Consider the following 20684-nt stretch of genomic DNA (forward strand, 5'->3'; position numbering starts at 1 on the left):
TGGGCACTGGGGTCAAGTCCCAGCAAAACCCCAATTTGGACCTGGCAGGAAGCATTAGTTCGGCGCTTGCAAGGATGCTTTTTTGGTATGCAAACACATGGAGCTGCGATTAAACGTTTTCCAGGCGAGGTTTTAATTAGGCAAAGATTTGCATGTATATGAGTTTATATCAACAGCCCAATTTAATAAAGGCACATGTGCATCCAGTTCCTTTCTTGGCAGTAGACCTCTTCAATATGGCTATGCAAAGTTGTAATTCTTTAAAACATATGCTTGTAAACTTTCATTGCATTCATGCAAATTATTTAAGGAACACAGGTTCAATAGGAGACAGGGAAGAATGAATCTCTCAGAAGCCTTTGCTTGTCAGAAGGTTCTCAGGTACATCTAAAATATGTTCTCAGGTACATCTTACTTTTTTCATATCTGTGAAGAACAGATTCCAAGATCAGTCCACTGATACAACTTCTGCTTAATTGTGCCATGAGAACAGGTATATATAATCTAGAATCTAAAATCTTATAAATAAAGGTGGACTTGAGAACACTGAATATTTTAACTTGTATTTTTTCCTACACTCCTGGCTTTTTTTTCTTCACCATAAAAACCTGAGGAATAGTGGAAATGGGTGTAATGGGCCTTAAGACTCAAATCAATTTTTCTGATTGTGAAGATACTTCCCATGAAAATGTAATTTTGGCACCAAACTCTTAATCTTATCTGCAGAATTGAATACATGACAACCTTTTCCTTTAGCACATGGCCCTGTCTACATCTGCTGCACTACCACACTTCTGAAAATTGATTCCCACTTCAATGCTTGAGCTGAGACAGAATGGAGGTGCAAGTGGAAAATCAATGTAGATTTCCAAAACCAAAAGAAGTGAAAGCTTCCCAACCTCCTGACAAGAGCTTTTCTCTGATTCAGGATATATCCCTTCTTAAAATATCAAAGCAGTTGTGCCTTCTTGAAATAGCAACCAGGCACAGACAACTCACTGCAGGCATGCTCTTCAAAAATAGTTAAACCCCCCATTGCCCTGGTGTTTCAGGGAATTTCCTCACACAATCTGATGCATGCAAGATATAAATCTCATAGTTTGTATTTACTGTTTTCTATGAATTTATACCAGAGCTTCTCTTAATAAATGTCTTTGCTTGTACTTTACTTACAGAACAAGCCCAAACAACCTAGTTTTGAACATAATAAAATAGTAATATTATGTACAGCCTATTTTATTTCAGTTAATAGAATTACATGTGAGATATTCACTTTCATATCCTGAAAAAATGGTAAACAAAGCAGGAATTTCTAAAGACAGGAAACAGTGCTAGGTTTTATATTCAACAAATATAAATTTTAGATTATACACCATAGACACAAAGCAGCATTAACACAGAGTCGTTCATTTCTGCTGTAGCTTCAGGATGATTTACCTACCTCAGGTAGGTCTTCAGCTTTACTGACAACAGAAATATACAAGAAATACAAAAAACCAAGCCACAAGTGCTTCACTTTTATCTTCTGAAAATTTATTAAAATAATCTAAATCAAATCACATGACAAAATAATTGCATTGCTAGCCCAGTTTTGCATTTCATATTTTCAAACAACAAAAAAAAAATCTTAAGTTTAAGAGAATGAAAACAGTATTTCTTGACGTTTTTAAAGTTTTATCAAAAAGTAAGAATGGCATATCATATAGAATGCTATAGCCAGGATGCTTTTCTCTGAAGATTTGCTGTTCATCGGAGGCAAAGAGATATCATTTCATCTTTTTGAGTAAGAAATGTTTCCTTTCCAACTTGAAGATCCAACTTAGTACATGATATAATAATTTTCTCTTCCTAAATTACCTAGATTAGAAAAGAAACATGAAAATGTTTTGACTGTAGGAATTATTTGAATCATTTGTTTCTCCCTTCATTGAAACAAGTCTTCTCTATTCTTACTTGCTGAACTGGAGGTATTTTATAGATATCCAGCCTTATTTTACATCAAATAAACCCAACAAGGGGAAGCATACATTGGAGTTCATCATAGGATGGCAAAGGTCTGACAAAAGAGCATATCCACTTTGAATACATCATTCACACTTCTCACACTTTGTTTTGAAAATGAATAGAAGGGCTTACAGCTGACACAGTCTCAGCCTGTCTCTCTCCTGATGGGGACTGCTTTTTCATGCTGAAATTATGGCTTTCTTAAAGTCAGCAGAAGTTTTGACACTGAATTCAATCAGGGTCATGATTTTGCTCTCATTTTTTGATCATTTTAGTTAATGATTTCACTTGATGTCTGTATCCTGGTTTATACAGACTACTCAGATGAACATGTACCATTCCTACAAGCCAAGTAGTTAACTATGTCCTATTTTTTTCTCCCTTGTTAACAAATCAAAATGTTTGATTTGCTCTCTGCCAACAGAGCTAGGAATAGCATACCCTCAGTCTCTTCGTGCCCTGATTTGCAGTGTATTGTATGTTATGAAGGTGTAGAATTGGATTAAAAGCTACAGCACAGTGCTCTGCCACTGCAGGTGTGCAGTTTAATAGGATTTTAATTTGGTAACAAGTGAACAAAAAGCAGAAGCCTAGAATGGGATTTTCTAGATGAAAAAAAATGCTATTCATGCTGAGAGAAAGCAACTGCAAGCTCCTTGATAAGGAATAAAGATCTGGCCACTGCTCTCTGTGCTGCATTTTTATAGCTTATGACTTGTTCAGAGCACCTCTGATACTGCCACTGGTTTAATGGATTCTGAGTTCCTACTATGTGTGTGTTTGGCTCTGTAGCATTTCATCTGCCACACTTCCCTGCTAAGCCAGTGTGTACAAATCTTCGACTGTCTTGCTCCCTGCCCTCTATATTTTTTTCATATAAAACCAATGTTTTCCTCAAGAGATGCCACCAACCAGGAATGTATCCTGTTTTTAAGACTACTAACTCTATTTATTACTTCTATGTATTAATTATTTAAACTATATTTAAAAATAAGATTCATAAATGTACTGCGCTGTGCAAAATAAATGGGAAAAAATTGTCTCTCTGCTGAGGAGTCTAATTTATATTCAGCATCAACTAGGAATGGAAGACCAGAAACAGACGGAGAAGGAAGAGGAAGAATGAAGGTGACAACTAAAAGATCATGAAGAGATCTGCTAAGCCACACATATTGGTGCTGCTGATATCAGGGTAAGGTTGGGAGATTCTTTTCTGATTTCTGTTACCAGTCCTCCCTCATATTTTCCCAGGGTTTTGCAGCAAGACCAAGTGGTTAACACTAATTTCAAAGAGCTGAGTGTGGAGGTGTGATGAACAGATTTTTTTTTCCACAGCATAACAGGCTGTAGAGAAGGCATAGAAATGCCTTGTGAAACAAGATTAAAAACTACAGAGGTTGGGTGGTGCTGGCAATGGATGGAGTGGAGGATGGGAACTGACGAAAAGCTCTGGGCTGCAGAAAGCTGCCAAGCCTGCCTAAGGTGAAGGAATTAAAAGCAAAACTTATGAAATAAACCTGAGCAATACATCAGGGAGCAGAAATGTGATCCAAGAAACAGCAGTGTGGCTGGTGGATGCTGAGGGTTTAGATACCCAGCAGAAAGAGCTGTGGCCAAAGGGGGATTAGTCAAGAGCAGGGACAGATGGTTCCTTGAAAGAATGATGATGATTTTTGGTGGTCAAAAGTCACAGAACAAAAATCCTCATGGAATGGAAATCCTGTCAGAGGATCTACAGAGATGACAATACAAACAAAGCTATAGGTGTTAGAGATGCTTTTGGCAATTGTGTTTTTCAGCAATCCGTGGCATCATTGTTGATATACAAAAGAAGGAATCTGCAATGGGAGAGGTGGGAGCACCACCCAACTGAAGAACATGAATGGGCAGAAGTGCTCATTCACTCTCTCACAGCTCCTGAAGCCCTTCTGAGCTGCAGGTTCAAGTTTTTGACTCCATCACAAATTTAAGCACTTGAACTGCAACATGACAGGTGCTAACTAGAATCTTTTTCATCCCAGTTATTAGCATCTTGCACAGGGACTGGTAGAATCCATAATCTGTTGGGTTCTTTGATCTGTAAACTTCTGCACTTTCTCAGTTGTTCACTGCGTCCTTGCCTCAACCACACCTTCTCCCAAGTCCTTATACTCCTCATTTCACATTTTACACCCTTCCCCTCTTATTCTGAAAGGGATGATTCCTCATCCCTCACTCTAATCAGCCTTGCTCTTTTCTTGTGATCAGGTACAAAAAGTTCAAAGCATAAGCACATTACTTACACAGACCAAACCTGAATCAAGCCCTTTTTTGATGACCCCTGCAAAAACCATTGCAATGGGCATAGGGCATACAAAAGGCAGCAGAGTGAAGAGCACAGGAAATGGGCAGATACTGAATAAAATTTCTAGTAGTTCATTTCCTCATTTCTGACCATCACTGATTTAGAGCTCTCCTGCAAATTGTCAGCATCCAGCAGCAGTTTACATCTTGACATAAAGGTGATATGGCAGGATGGGTATTTATTTTACATTGAAAAATAACCAAAGCTGTCAAACATGCCCATCACATGTATAAATAATTCTTGGTTTGTCCTCTATATGCCTGCTTTCTCCTCTCCAATTTTCTTTGCTGAACTAGTCTTAGCATACTTTATATTTAAACAAATTAGGGTCCCCTAAAGGTCTTTATAATTAATAAAGATGTTTTTAAAACAGTCATTTTCCACTCCTGTGCTAGTGTATGGAAACTGAATACCTCTTGGGAATAAAAAAACTATAGTAATGTCACCCCCAAAACATAATTTTCTCTGTAAGTCTTGGTGCCATTAACATTTCTCTTTCACAGTTTTCTGGAAAACACAATGTTCTCTGAGACATACGACAAGTGCTCGTACTGCATGGAAGAGAAATACAAAAACAGCTGAATGCCTAATTCATTACTTGCATTAATCACAGAGGTTTGATCCATATTGCCATGTGTTCTTGTATTTTGGCCTTGTATTCTAGAAGACTTAGAGTCTATCTTGTTTTCTACCTGTATGTCACACCTTGTGCTAGTAAAGTTTGCAGCAGTGGACTGACTGCAAGAAAATATGGTAGAGCAGAAGGGACTCAAAAATTTCATATTTCTAAAGATATTTCATATCTTTTGATAAAAGTAACAGATAAGTGGAGGGAAGAGAGTCTCTCAGTGCTTCCAAAAGTGAGGAAAGACCAGACTGTGCCCTCTCTTTTTTGATCAATGAATCCATGTAGTCTGTTTGTCAGCTAGCCCATGGCCCACTCCCAGCCCACCAGCACGGCATTGCTCTTCCTTAGACAACACCTGGGCAATCAGAAGGAGCTCCAAGGGTCTGCTGGAAACCTAAGGAAATAATCAGGACCCTGTGGTGCTGGGGAGCTGGGTGATGTTGATAATCCCTTGATATCATTGTGTGGTGGGGGCAGGATGTGGAGGATGCTTTGTGAATTGAGGTTTCAATGACATTGGACACAGCTCCATGCAAACCTAGATTTTGTTAGTTCTACTTTACATGCATACAACACCCCAGTCAGCCACACACCTCCCAATCTGTCCTAATTTGCCCAATTTATAACCTTTTCCTCATAATTTTCTTCCAAGTTAATGTTAATTTCACCTTGCTGACAGTGGCTGTGTTCACCGAATAACTCAGAACTCTGGAAAGCATTGCTTAATCCGAAGTTATTCTGGTTCTGCATCACAAGAGCTGTCTGTGGAGCATTGGCTTCAGGTTCCTCCTCAGCAAAACAGGCTGAGAGATGGCTGGGCTCATAAACACACAGAATAGGGACCTCATTTTGCTTTGAAACCAAGGCATTTCCTTCTTCCTTCTCCTCTTCTATATAGGACTGGAAAATGTGAGCAGCAAAATCAACAAGTAGCATATTCAATAAAAGCCAGGATCCTGGGTTTAAAGAAAAACAAAGATGATTATGACAACCTCTTAATTTGTTTATCTTTATGATGTGTTCTTTTTTGAAAGGCTTCATTATAATAATAGGCTAGACAAAGTAATGGACCAGCACTCATCAAACAGTACTTACAAAATTATGTACTTCCAAATATCCCAGAAAAATAGGAACCAGTGCAAATTTTAAAGAAAAGAAAATTTTTTTCCTTATTTTACTGGAGAGGAAAGTTGTGTTCATTCACTTTCCTGTTCAAGTTCCTCCTCCACTATCACTTCTACTACAAGGCTTATCAGTAACCACATATTATCCCAATTCTCCCCTCAGGCAGATAAATCATTCCTCTTCCCAAGCAAAACCTCCTACAGACATATGTGTGTGTTGTATCTATGACACTAAATGGCCCATCTTGCAGCTTGGACCATAAGTGATAAAAGCCAAGAGAGACTCACTGGGGCCATTGACTTTTGAATCATATCTTGGTTGAAAGCCCTTACAGTAAAATGTAGATCTTCTTCCATGACATAAATCTGCATAGGAATTCATCAAGCAATTTATAACCTCTGCATCCCACAAACTAGTATATATGGAGACATCAACAAGAAGATATCACAATTTATTTTAATGACCACAGTTTACAGAGCTTTAAAAATGAAAAATACTCTCTTTTGATGTTATATGTGTCTGAGAAGCTGCTGCTTCTACTGTTCATCCTTTTGAGAATCTTTAAACTAACAAAGTAGGAGGAAGTCCTTGTTTACTTATGGAACAAGAAAAGGGATTTTTATAGTTGGAGTTGAAACTATATAGATTTGTTATTAGTAGTCCAAGAGTGTTTTTAACAGTCTTACAGGTATTTTCAATATGTTCTGTAAGAGTAAACATGAAACAAAAGCTACCACTCCAGTTGAGTGGTAGCTCAAGAGGAACCAGGTTGAAGCATCTTGCTTGCAGAAGAGGAATGCACAGCTCACTACTCAGTGCCCGTGGCTTAGCAATGCATGCCTTGGAAGGCAACAGAGGTGTGTGAGCTGACATGAAACTCTATGAGGGAGGTGGTGTAGAGGCACATTTTCTGGAAAGGAGATGGAGCTGAAGGAGCTGTAGAGCTCCCATTAGCCCTGAATGCTCTAGCACACTTGCTCCCTGCTGCCTTACAGCAGGGGTAACTGCAGGGTTCCTCTGATCTCACTTGGGCATCACCCAAGTGGGGGCTGGCCTGGAAAAGGGTGAAAGTAAATGCTAAATTGAGAGGTGTGAATATGCCAGTGTATTATGTCTGTTGGATGTGGCAAGTTAGAAGGCAAGAGAAGATTAGTTTTGGTTACTAGATTAACATGATATGCATTTCCCCAAGTTTTGTGTTTCCTCAGTGTGGATGCTACATAGTTGATATTTTGAAGAAATGCTGAGATTTAAGAAATTTCTGGAAAGAAATGATCCCAGAACTTTTACACCAGATGGCTTGTTAACAGAACTGCTTCAGCCTGTCTGCTAAAACTCAGTATCCTAAAGGAATAGAAACATGCAAAAAAAAAAAAAAAAAAAAAAAAGGACATTGATAGATCAAATATAACATCTTAAAGACTAAAGAAAGAAGATAATAATGATCACTTTATTGAAACATCACAGCAAAATATTAAAAAAATATTTAAAATATTTTATCTTATATTTGAAATTAATTCAATTTTAGTGTAGTTGAAGTATAGTAGGAAAACTGTCATAAAATGGGTGAAAATGTAATTTATAATTAGTTTAACAAAGTCTCAGCAGACCAAGAGATGTACTCCATCCGTTGTATCCCATCTATCAACAAAACTGCAGAAGAGGGAGACAATTCATTAAACTCTTCTTGTGGTGGAAAGAGGATTTCATCATCATGAGGGATTTCAATAAACATTATGCTTCTAGTGCAGTTCTTGGAATGCATTCTCAATTTATTCATTGCCAAAAATATTGCATATAACATTGGAGAGTTTTGTGCAGAACTCCTCTGGAGAAAGAGAAAGAACTGATTATTTTACTATTACTGTAATTCAGCAGCTGATGGATGAGGGACCCTACTGTGCTGTGCTCCCTGCAGACACAGAGCAAAACTCTGATCCTGCTCCAGACAGTTTACAAGTAAACAGAAGGCAAAAGGTAGCAGCTTGATGCAGAAGAAGGGTATGTTCATACATGGACAAACACATATTAATGGGGTAAGAATACTGAAGAACACAAAAGGCAACAATCTTGACATACCCCTTTGTTATGCATTTATTTCAGGCAAACGCCTGAAAGTATGATTTTGAAGGGATATTTCAAAGCAAATAATGAGATTCTTTGGCTATTTGAATGAAGTTGCATCCAACAGAAGAGCCGAAAATATGAGTGGTCCTTTGAAAATCTACAAGGTGTTTCATACAGTTTGGGATTAGATGCAACCTACAGGAGACAGTACATTTCTGCAGAAATGGCACCTCTGCCAAGGTGTTACAAGTGAAGAGAAAGGCAGTTAGGGTAGAGACTGGACTGATTTAAGACATGTTTGTACCACTTCAAGCCTCTTTGAGTGAACACAACTGCACAGTTCTTTCCCTTCTCCTGCCTTGCACTGGTGTATGATGGATTTGATGCTTGACAGCTCAGAGCCCTAAGATGGAGAGAAAAATAACCCAGCTAAAGAAATGACTATTTTTCAGTCAGTTTAATGTCTTCAACAGGTGTGCTGCTGGCTGGGCAAGCACTTAGGTCAGCGTAAGACATAAGTAAGAGGAGTATATATCTGTTGTCAGAGGAACTAACTGCCTGTTTGGCAACTAGTTCTTGCAGTGGCTCTGCTCTGGCTGTATTATACAGAAAGAACCTGGGGGACTCAGAACTATCACTTGAGATGTCTGGAAAGCTCAAAGTTTGCAATATTAGTGGCCCCAGATCTCCATCAAACCATTCAGCTGTGGTGTGCAGCTCTTGTATGGAGGGAAAGCAGAGGCTCTCACCTCAGGCTGCTGTTCCCCGTTTCCCCACAAACTACAACTTCTGCCAAAAGAGGGAGTCATGGCTTTCCTGCCATTTACAGCTGCAGGATCCTACTCTCCTCTCTTCTGCTCATCCTAGATTTTTGCTCAGAGAACTGGTTTGGTCAAAAACTAATCATTTCCCTGACCTGTCTAGCCACATCACCAGGAGAATGGTGATAAAAGAAAAGGAGTAGGGAGAAGAGATGTCTCTATTAAATGAATTTATGTCAGTTAAAATCATAGAACCACAGAAACACAGAGTGGTTTGGATTGGAAGGGACCTTAAAGACCATCTAGTGCCAACCCCCTGCCATGCACTGTCCAGAGGTTGCTTAAAGCCCCATCCAGCCTGGTCTTGAGCACTTCCAGGGGTGGGGCATCCACAGCTTCTCTGGGCAACCTGTTCCAATGCCTCATCATCCTCACAGTGAAGTGTTTCTTCCCAGTATCCAGTCTATATCTGCTCTCTTTCAGCTTAAAGCCATTCCCCATTGTCCTGTCACCACATCACCAGCTCTTGTTGGCCCCTTTAGGTACTTTTGGATCTGTTGCCTCTGCCATCTCAGGTCAATATGGGGCATATCAAATTAGAGTCACAAAGATCCTATTTACCAAAACTGTCTGTCCTGTTGATGGTCAGAATCTTGCCTACATTGCTCAGTAGGAGGTTCCATTTCAACATGAAATCTGATGCCTGCTCTTTAAATGCCTCTTTATTCTTGCTTGGCTGCAGATAAAGAAAAAACTTGGTTTATTATAAAGTTGGTTAAAAGAATTCCTTATTGTGTGGCAGACTGTTTTCCCTGTACAAACTGCATACAATGGTGAAAAAAGCAACAAGCATTTTTTTTTCCATTAGAATCCTAAAATATCTTAAGTTGAAAGAGATCTTTGGATATTACCTATTCTGATCTCTTGTCCAAAGCATCACCAGCTTAGTTCAGGCCTTGTCCAGCCAAGTATCTCCTGTATAAAGATTCTACAGCCTTTCCAGGTAACCTCTTCCTATGCTTAATTATTCTAATGGTATTTTTTTTTCCTTTGTATTTATTGAAACTTTTCTTTACTGCAACTTGCGTCTATTGCCTTATGGCCTGTAACTGTGAACCCCCAGGAAAAGTCCCACTCTATCTTTTCTATACCATTCCATGAGGTAGCTGAGGGTTATGTGAGATGGAGGCACCACAGAATTGCAAAGTACTATTCTTCACTTAAAAAGAAAAAAGTAAGAGTAAATAATTAAGCCAAGTAAACACAGTTTATTCTGCTTCTTCAGAAGGGAGAAACAAACCTCAAACTCTAAGTACCACCCAAACCCAAATTAATTGTTATGGTAACCAACGAAATGCAGCAGTACCAACACAGTGACACAAATTGTGAGTCAGTGAAGGTAGAGGGGTGGTAGAGTTGGTAATCTATTGCAAGGTGCATATATGAGGATGGTCATACTTTAACTTTCACAAGAGCTAGAGACTTTCTACTAGAAGTTCTTAGTACTTGCTAAAAGTCAACAGTTTGGTGAATCAAGGTTGTAAGGAACCATGAAGTGTTCTCTTCATTTATACCAACATATTACTTCTGAATTTTGGTTTATTAGGGGCTGTGATAATATGTGTCTAAGAAATGAGAGCAGATACTGGAATCACTAGAGTGGATATAAGCACAGAAATATGCTTGTAGTTGTTTGCACAGATGGAATTTTTGTATGCCAATTAATTCTCTCTTTTTCCACAGCATGCATAAATTGTATTTATGTAAATCTGCAGTCTGGTCAGGTTGCTAGTGTGCAATGTAGCTCCTGCAGACTAGTGACAGTCAGCATGTATCAGGAAAAATTATGTGATCGTTCTTTCTATTCTAAAATTATTAATTTTATACCTTGATAACAAAAGTCTGGAGATCTGAAGACAAACAGCTCAGGAGATCCCGAATATCTGTGGAAGATGTCAGTAAAGAAATGAAGTTTTTCAAACCTGTAAAATACGGAAGGGAGATCATTACTTGAAGTGATTGGTTTGTTTGGTTTGTTTCTGCTGTTTTAAGTTGGTTTTTTTTTCTTTTATCTTTACCTTAAAATAGATTAAGACATCTGTTTCTAGCATTTTGATTAATATACCATTTCTTTAGTGAAGACTAGTACCCTACTTTGAAATCAGTCAGAATTCATGTTTATGTCCATTTCCAGCAAAACTGCACTGACTTAGTCATCATGGCAAAGGTGGAAAGAAGAAGCAGTTCCAATGAGAAAGCTGGAATTTGGTTAGAGGCTATGCTAACTTGCTTGTCTGAGATTTTATGTGGTTCAGGAAAAAAAAATCTTGGTCTGGCTGTTGAAGGGAGAAAAAAATTTTAAAGCAACATCAGAAAATGCAGAATATTCTGTAGACCAACAGAAATATGTATAATGTTGCCACATATCAGTGCAATTGTTCCCTCAAAAGTGTAGCACCTACTATCCAATGCCAAAAGGTAAATTGCACCTCGCTGAATTTATATGCTTCTAATTGAGACCTCTTCCTTCAAGAAAGCATATGGACAAGTTCAGTGAAACCTTGCTTATTATAAATGACAGTTTGGAAAAGCAATGAAAACAGAGAATGCAATAAAGCCACCTTGGGAAGACTAAAAACATCGATAATATAACAGAAAAATGAAATAAGTGTTCTGTGCAGAGGTTTTGGGTTTAGTATGTATATGTATATTATTGAAATGGCTCTCCTGATGGTTCTGTGAAGAAGGCAAGTTATTATTCTTACTGAAAGCAGTCACAAAAAGTCTGTGACAAATCCCTTGTCAGTGCATGAGTTGATGATGAACCAGGAACAAAGAACTGGTTAGTTCTGTGCACAGCCTAGTCCAACTTGCCTATCTCTTCCTAATATTTTAGATGGCAGACCATTAATCTAAAAATTAAGTTGCCATTCTATTCCTTTTCATTAAGCTGTCAAATCATTATGTCACAGCTGCATACAAACTGGGTATTTCATTGTTTACAGCACAACATTGATCCCACAGGCTGCAATACAGCAAAAAGACACAAAAGCTAAAAGGCCTTGTCCAGTTCAGCGTACAGTATTTTAAAATCTGGCCACAAGAAATTATTTTGCGTGCTTCAACTAATAACAGAGGAAAATGCAATCATTGAAAACATCTTTCCTGTAAAAAGAAACCATGAAAAAATATCCCTGCTTGTTAACCTTCTTTTAAGAGATATATAATTCAGTAGCACAAACTCCACTCCTGCTGTCACAAAAAGCTTTAAGAGAATCAGAAACAAAAGCCTTTAATTCTTAACCTTTAAGGTTAGGAGGATATTATCTCATGCTCCATTCTCATTTTTATTGGTTCTTTTCTAGTCTTTCAGATTACAGGAAGACTGTAATTCCCAGTAAGGCAGATATCATGAATAAACAAGAGGACCTTTAACAATGGCATGCTAGTGCTTAAGAGGAAAGACAATAAATAGCAAAAATTCATTACATTTTAATTGTATGTTTTTCTGTCGCTTCTTTGGATTCCTAAACTTCTCTAGAAAGAGGTCTTTAGTCACATCCAGAGATTTCTCATTGAAGATGGCATGCAAGCCGGATCGCAGAACAGTGACTGTGCTGTTGTTGTTCAAGAGTGCTCTTACTGTCTGTAGAGAATAAAAAAGCAGTTAATGCCTTTCATTTTCTCAAGGCCTTAACTCAGCCAAATAAGGGCATTGAAAAAGGAAAGCTTCCCTTATTCAATACTAGGCTTCATATGACCAGTCTGCAAACTGGGGGCGTGGAGGGGGTTACAGGATCAAAGGAGATAAATCTGAAGTCGTCTTGAAGAGAGTTTTGTTCTGGGAGATGTTCTTTTCAATGATGCTCTATGTTGTCTGTAATGGAGCAGACAAGGCTAACATACTTCAATTATCTGGGGAATTGCCTGGGCAATTGGCTTTGCTTAGAGTTATTATAATTACACTAAATAATGATATTTTGTCAAAAGCATGGAATGGTGTATCAGGGATGACTTTCCCTCGGTGTTATCTGTCCTTAATTCATGTTGCAATTTAATTCAAAGGCAAGTTTTCTCAAGTTGCTTAAGTCTTTGAGAGAGTAAAAATAACATTAGAAATACTATGTTAGTTAAAACAATAGTAGTTGGTATTTTATACCATTTATCTGCTTATGAGTAATTTGTGAATAAATCTGACTTCCTATTTGTCTCAAAAAGTACTATTCAAATACTGCAAACAATTCAGACTAACATTTATCATCATCTCTTCACTTTTTAAAATTAGTTGCTATTATCATACAATATTCCTTAAGATTCTTGATGAAACTATGAAAACAGTCACGGAAACTAAATCTGAATCCATTAAATTTTGTTAACAAATACATTTAGTCTCTCACTTAGTGAAATCAATAAGATCCTAAAGCCTTTTTTGGACCTCAGACTTTTCTGTGGATAACCCTTGTCCAGTTGGACTTTTCAGAGGAAAAATATGGTTTATAAAATTCCAGAAAACTTCAGGATTCATACATGTTTTAACAAATCCCATTCATCAGATGCTTAGCATGACCCCACAAGCAGCAATGCATGCAGCTGACCATTTCTTTGCAAAGATTACCCATACAGCTATTTTTCATCACTCTGCTAACTTTTTTGAAAAACTAAACCCAATCTGATTCTCACTCAGCAATCTCCTTCATATAAGTGAAAGAAAAAGCATTTTTCTTATTTGACTTGGAGTTTCCAGTGACAGAAAAAGAGCCTATAAAAAGAATACATGACCCAAAGGCTGGGAACTGCTGGAGCAGCATCTTCAGTAGGCTGCTAATACCTGACTCCTTTCCCCAACACTTCAGACTGGCCCCCTTCAGCCATTGGATTTCACAATACTAAACATGATTCTCTAAAATCCAGCCCTCTCAACACCCAAATACAACTTTCTAGACTCAGGAATCAGCCCCAGAAAATGACAAGCATCATATTCACATTCTTGTCTCACAGAGAATTTGCACCTTTTTATGCTCTAATTATTTCTACATGTCCAGGTAGTAGCAGCTGCCAGCCTGCTTTATCTACACATGGTGAGAAAGTTACCTTTTATCTTTTGAATGTTGACCCTGCCAAAATTGTTCTTGCTTTCTCACCAGACGGCAGAATTATTGCAAAGTACTCTACAAGGGACGGTGTGGTTACAGGGTTCAGAGGTTGCAGCTGCACAGTGCCTCTCTAGCACTTCTCATCAGGAGCTCTCTCGCCTGCTCTGACTAGTCTTTAGTTGAAATTCCAGATGCATTTTAGACAGAAAACTGAGAAGGTTGATTAGAAATATCAAATGACTCCCGTGTGAGAAGATGAGATAAACTTCAGAGGGAAATAACTGAGGAAGGATGTGATGGAAGTCTGTGGGAAGTGTAGCTTGAAGGGTAGAGATTTTAAAATAATGAAAGTATTTTTTTATACAACAGATAATTAAACCTTGGAGCTCACTACCCCCAAAATGTCAAATACAGTAAAACTCTTTTACTTTTCCCTTGTGTTTTGAAGAGGCTCTAGAGAAGGTACAAACAACATCTACTTGTGAGAGTTGTAAGTGTAAATTCAGCCCTGATTCTCAGGTCTGCTGCGTTCAATTTGTGTGTTAAACAGTGTGAAAGGGATGTAGAGCATCCAGAGTCTTCTTCTAGAGAATTTCCCCCAATTGCTGCAATTCTCTTGCCCTAAATCTTGAGGGTTTAAATCCAATTTTGACTCCACAGCTTTTCCACACGTTAAGAATAGGGAAGACTGAAAGAGCCAGCCCTTCAACATCATGACTTGAAGAAGGATGATTTGAAGCCTGAGTATGCAAATCAAATGCAAACGTCTGGAAATAGGTGACACTCATGATCTTGCTGGACCATGCTTTTCAATGCATAAGAAGATCTGCTTCGAAGCACATAAAGCTGAGATTTTCAGGTATTATTATCTCCAAGAGCTGCTGCAGTAAATGGAAACTGTGAGTGCTCAGTACTTCATGGAAGTCAACTTTTTGCCTGAGTAAGCATCCTTATGCATGTCTGGGTTTTTTGGTTTTGTTTTTTGGTTTTTGGAATTTTTTTTAGTTTTGAAAGTAAGCGGAGGGTGTGTTTTGTATGCTGCTGGTGATGAAGTTTTCCCATAAAGAAAAGCTACATTTAGTGGTCCAAGAAGCTGCAGTTCCTCCTGTCCCTCCCTTCCTCCCTCCCTTGTTTTCTCCCTGCTTCCCTTCTTCCATCTGAGTGATGATTAAAATCAGATGACATATTGGGAAAATATTGTACACGTTTGAAGGAGAGGATATACAACCTGTTCTCTTTTGCTTTCTTTCCTATTTGTGACCTTCCTTTTTCTGCTATTAGACCACCTCAAAACCCAAGGATTTGGAGGGATCCAAGGACACCAATGGAAGGAATGCTATAGCATGTGCTCTTGACTGACTTTGGCATGGATGGGCAAAGATACTGGAAACTGTCATCTGACCCTTCCAAATACTGTGTTCTCCTCTCTATGGAATACCATCAACTTCGTCTCAGAGGCTTTTTCAGAAGAATCTAGAGGGAGGAAGATGCTCCCTCAGCATGCTTAACAGTGTGGGAAGAGATGGGTAGGAGTGTGAACATGACATGGTCAGTGTACAGGTAAGAACATCCATGCTGCTGCACTTCTTCTATGATGGAACATTTCAAAAATAGTGCAAACTGCTGGCAGCAATGAGATTCCCAGCAGTTCTTTCATGAATTCTGGAACATACCTTGACCATGTTGCAAAGGTCTGTCTGTCTCCTGAGCCTTTTTACAAACTCTCTAGCTTCTGTTAAAGAAGAAGAGGCAGATGTTTTACATCATTAATATTTTAAAGTCTAAAATACATTAATGAAGCCAGATCTTTTAAGTTAGAAAGTAGTTCCCTAGGGGAGATTTGGAGGGTAATAAGGGCACAGCAGGGGCATTGAGTGAGCATTATGGGATGGGCTGGGGACCCTTGCAGTCAAAGCTTGCAAGGAGAAGCTGCCCAGCTCACCACTTTTCCTTCACTGTGAATCTATTAACCCATGATGTACAGGAAAAAGTCTTTCAATATTTTCTTACATTTAATACTTCCTAATTAAGACTAATGCTCTTTTACTTGTATGGTTTCAGGTGAATAAAAGTAATGTTAAATATAAACCTGCTGTATTTTGTTTACATTTCCATCTCTATGCATCTATAATTCTGCAGAACTGTTGATACCAGTTAGTTTCTTTTGTTCTACTTTTATCTTGTTTATAATATGTTACATGTAATTATGAAAAGCATGGTCCAAGAATACCCTTCCTCAGAGTAAAATAACTGTTTCTCAGTTACAGGAAAATCAAGTATAAAGCTACTTCTGTAGGCAGACACTGATTTTCAAGTGAAAATTTGTGTTTCTGTGATGTTTGTACAAACCAGAAAGACCAGGATGTATATACATAGGGTCACAGCTGGTTAATTACATACACTTCTATGCACACACATATTAAAAACACATTACTATGTTTGCTCTCAAATGTAAGAAATGCCAAAATTAAGTCTGTCTGCAATATTGAGCATATGAATCCTAACACAAACTTTTGCCTACACAGGAGCCCTGCTTTCCCACTATGGAGTTGGTCTTCACTTAATGAGCAACTAAGCAACATGTTTTAGTCAGAATTTTCAGTTTAATAGGTATAAATATGTGTGTATGTACATATTTACAAACACACACATATAGCACAGCTTTGTAGAAAGCAGACTTTCTCCTAGCATCTTCTAATATCAGTCACATTTTTCCTATGGGACTGTGGCTTTTTTCTTTTTGTATTGGACTGCTGCAGCCACTAATTCATTCATCAGCAAAAAGCCACTTGTAAGAGGAAGAAACACAATAATATCTGAGTTTCAGTGGGCATGCTGCATGTTATTGGTCGTCTACACAGCCAAAGAAATCATGGCAAGAGACAGATTGGTAAAAAGATTTAAGTAAATTTCAATTTACCATGAATTGGGAATACTTTTGGCTTAAGTTTGTTCTCACACATCGTGCAAGACCATTTTTAACAGTGTCCCAAGTAACTCTAGTTGTTGCTACTATCACTGTTGCATCAGCTAAACTTTTAAAAAATAATTTAAGAGTTTTGTAATACAATCTTCTCTGCAGTTTAACCAAAGATTATTTTTGAAAATATCTCTCTTACTCAAACCTACCATTAGACTTGGATGTTTGGAGCAGTAATGGAAAACCTCCCAAAGGATTAAGCATCCAGCATTTAACATTTTCACTGAATGATCTGATTGAGTCTATGTGTTGTGCAGGCACCTCCTCCAGGAAATCAGGAAGTAGGATGTTCTCCAATTCCTAGAATACAAATTGATGCTACTGCACTCGACTGGTGTACCACAGATATTCACAGCAGCATGAAATAAAATTGTATTGATAATTTAAATATAAGTGTAAAGAAACCCATTTTTTTCTTACAATTAAGCAAGACCCAAGCTGCCTTTTTTAGCAGAAGGACAAAGATCCTAAGAGTAAATTAGAGTTGCTAAGAGTAAATCAGAGTTGCTTCCTGAATTAATTTCTAGACAATACTTTATGACCTGCTGGAAATAAGCGAAATATTTTTAACAGAAAACTGCATATTTCTATGTGGAAGGTCGTGCAGTCGTGTTCTCAAAGGAAAAGTACCTCTCATAATCTGGAAAACCATCAGCAGCTGAAATTTGAGTCATATAACCTCATGCCGGAAGCACAGACCACATTTTAACAGCACACTCCATTGATATTAGGAACTTTCAAATTAATATATAGGAGCAAAATGGAAGCTATCCCAAATTTCACTTGCTCCCCTCAAAACCAAAACCCACACTGGACTATCTCAGAAGAAGCCAAAAGATAAGAGTTGAGGAATAAACGAAAATCCCATTGTACAGCACTAAAAAAGAGAGGGCCCTTCTCCTTAGAACTACCAAAAAGACACAAACATGTAACAGCATAATTATAACAAGCAAATGTATGTGCAGTACCTTGAATAGATACCTATCATAACTTTTTAGCAGCTGGCACACATCTGGCAGGCACATCAATTCTATTCTTTCAGGCTGCAGAGATGTCCAGAATGACATGATACAATCTTCCACCTGTCACACAAAGCCCTTTATGAATTTTCACTGATTTTACACTTGTGGAATGTGAAGTACAATTCAGTAAGACAATACACAAACACAGAAACAAATGAATGGCTATAGAGATGAGCTCTTTGCCCGGGCCCAGCCTGTCTGGGCTCCAGTGTAAGTGGAAGTTTGCTGAGGAAGCTGCAATAAGCTGAGCCTCACCAGGCAGTGTACAAAGGAGAAAGAAACAAAGAACTGTGCCATGGATATGAGGATGTAATTAAAGATATGTATCCATGGCTATGTGTTATGTGCTCAGCTGAGACTTATTGATGTGCCAGGAGGGCTCAGGATATGCTTACAAACTCAGATTCTTGGAGTATGTTGTGTTAATTCAGAATTTTAAAATAACTTGACTGAATGTTCCTTTTGTCCATAAATCATCATCTACCTTAGCTCAAACCATCAAGTAAATAAGCTGCACAGAACGATTTTGCCTTTACAGTTGTTTGCTATTGTCAGTTATTACAGAAAAGGCATACCTTGTCAAGCTTGGTCTCTCTCACCATTTGTAAAATAACTTGACAGTAGTTGTAGTAGTCATTGGCAAGCAGTGCAATCTGTTACCAAAGAGAGGGTACAAAATGATCTCACAGGAAAAGAGCTAACTTGTTTTATGGCCATGTACTTTGAACGTACCAGTTCATAGGGGTATGTCTCACTTTGTGCTTGCTCTCCAAAGAAGAACTGGTTGAAATCAGGAGAAAGGTAATGAAATGTCTCTTGTTCAGTCTTCAGATAAATTACAGATGGATAATACTGCAAATTCTTACTCTTGATGCGTCGGAATTTATTTTGGAAAATAATAAAAAAAATTGCAATTACTTTGTCAGTTTGGTTAAAGGTATTAAGTATTTTCTTGAAACTGTAGGATGTGATTTTATAATAAGATGTATTTCTTTAGATAAATGTTTGTCTTTATTTAGAAAGTAGGAGTGGGTGAAAGAAACAAGAAGGGCTGCCAAAATACTTAAATCCTAAACGATACATTAATTTCTTTTCAAAACCAGTAAATATTTAATGTTATGCATACCTTCCATATGTATTTTCTATAGCACTCATGTCACACTCATAACCCCCTGGATAAGGCTGCAGATAGTTTGCTGTGCTGTGGGGATGAAGCACATTCCCCACTGGCTGTCATTGTCACAGCACTCGTTGTTGCACCCAAGCACTGCAGAAGACAGACATCCAGCCTCTCATTTTTCCTCCCTTTGGTCCACATCAGTTTGTTGCTCAGGCTGTGCTGGCTGACATCCAACAAGGCTGGTGTCAGGCCATGACAGCTCACTGAGGGGAAAACTGCCACAGGTTAGTTTTACATCTGCCCTTTTCAGTGGGCAGGGATTGTGCTCTTTTTTCTTAATAATTTCCTGGTATTTAAATACTTCTCATGACAACAAACATGAGCCTCAGGCAAGGAAGGTTGTTCCCCACTAACTCCCCTATTCAAAACCTAATCTCTCAGCCACAGTTTCTGCTCCCAAAACAGACAAAATTATTTGAGCTGACGTGAAGACAACAAAAATATTTAGATAATGGGTGAAATAGGAGTGGAGGAAGCAAGCCTGTAGTGAGATTACCCAGACCAAGATTATTTTGAAGAAGATGGGCTAGCTGTATCTCATCAGAACCTATTAGATAGCAGTTATAATTAAACACACAGATATTTTGTTATGTCTAATGTATCTGAAACTCACTGTTCCTTTTTTTTGTCTATTCTTCTTGTAATCAGCTGCATTTTCAGAACTCCAGGAACTTCTGGGATAAAATATATAACAGAAAAAAACCCCAAACAAACATTAGAAAACTCACTGATTTATTCTGTATTTAGTAAGAAAATGAGCTTATATAACTACACTACTGGATAATTACACTAGGTTGGAGAAGTGTATTTGGGAAACAAATCCCGCTCTCTTTCCTATCATTTGGTAATCCCATGATTTTCTAACAAATCTGGGACCAACTCCTAAATTTTAAGATTAAACTGAAACATTCATTTTAATGATAATTGACTATTTAGCAGTGCAATATCTTTGAACTTCTTGCACCAGAACCATGGGTTTGTATTTGTAGTTGCAGTTTGTTTGGAATGTTAATAACCATTACAAATATGAAAATAACAAAAACATTATAATCCTCTTGCTTAGGTTTCACAGTTGCTACATTTTCTGCATCACACATAAGTTTAGATGGCATTTTGTTTCTGACTGCTTCCCATTTACTTTGCAAGTTGGCCACGGTGTTCCACACAGTCAGAATTTACCTGGACCTGCAAGGCTTGACCACTGACTTGTTGCTGAAAGCAGGCACAACAGGCTGCTTTCTTGCTGTACTTTCTCCTAGCTCTCTCCCTGCCTGTTTTTTTGAGTCTGATGGTAGCAGAGGGAGAGGCAATGTTGCTAGTAAAAGGGACATGCTGCAAAAATTGGATGTCTCCAGTCAAGCCTCCATCTGCTGCTGACACCTGCTCACTGTCTATGAAGGCATTGCAAACTCAAGGGTCCTGTTGGACTTGGCTGTTTGGAAGGGTTTCAGGCTATCTAATCAGACCCTGGCTACTGACT

At 38.2% G+C, this 20684-nt stretch overlaps 1 protein-coding gene across 1 annotated transcript in view; it reads right to left on the reverse strand.

The window, feature by feature from the left end:
• Window positions 1-109: 109 nt before the first annotated feature.
• Window positions 110-20684, reverse strand: part of RFX8 (regulatory factor X8) — a gene marked incomplete at its 5' end in the record, with an annotated part of 73828 nt that continues 53253 nt past the window's right edge. The window contains 11 exons of the mRNA XM_088159338.1: window positions 110-1857; window positions 5645-5932; window positions 9551-9665; window positions 10817-10911; window positions 12419-12575; window positions 15696-15754; window positions 17152-17302; window positions 17971-18084; window positions 18600-18677; window positions 18757-18891; window positions 19818-19878. Coding sequence (XP_088015464.1) covers window positions 1820-1857; window positions 5645-5932; window positions 9551-9665; window positions 10817-10911; window positions 12419-12575; window positions 15696-15754; window positions 17152-17302; window positions 17971-18084; window positions 18600-18677; window positions 18757-18891; window positions 19818-19878 — 1291 coding nt within the window. The remainder of the gene's footprint in view (window positions 1858-5644; window positions 5933-9550; window positions 9666-10816; window positions 10912-12418; window positions 12576-15695; window positions 15755-17151; window positions 17303-17970; window positions 18085-18599; window positions 18678-18756; window positions 18892-19817; window positions 19879-20684) is intronic.

Source organism: Sturnus vulgaris, chromosome 2, assembly GCF_052056855.1.
Source record: "Sturnus vulgaris isolate bStuVul1 chromosome 2, bStuVul1.hap1, whole genome shotgun sequence".
NCBI lineage: Eukaryota > Metazoa > Chordata > Aves > Passeriformes > Sturnidae > Sturnus > Sturnus vulgaris.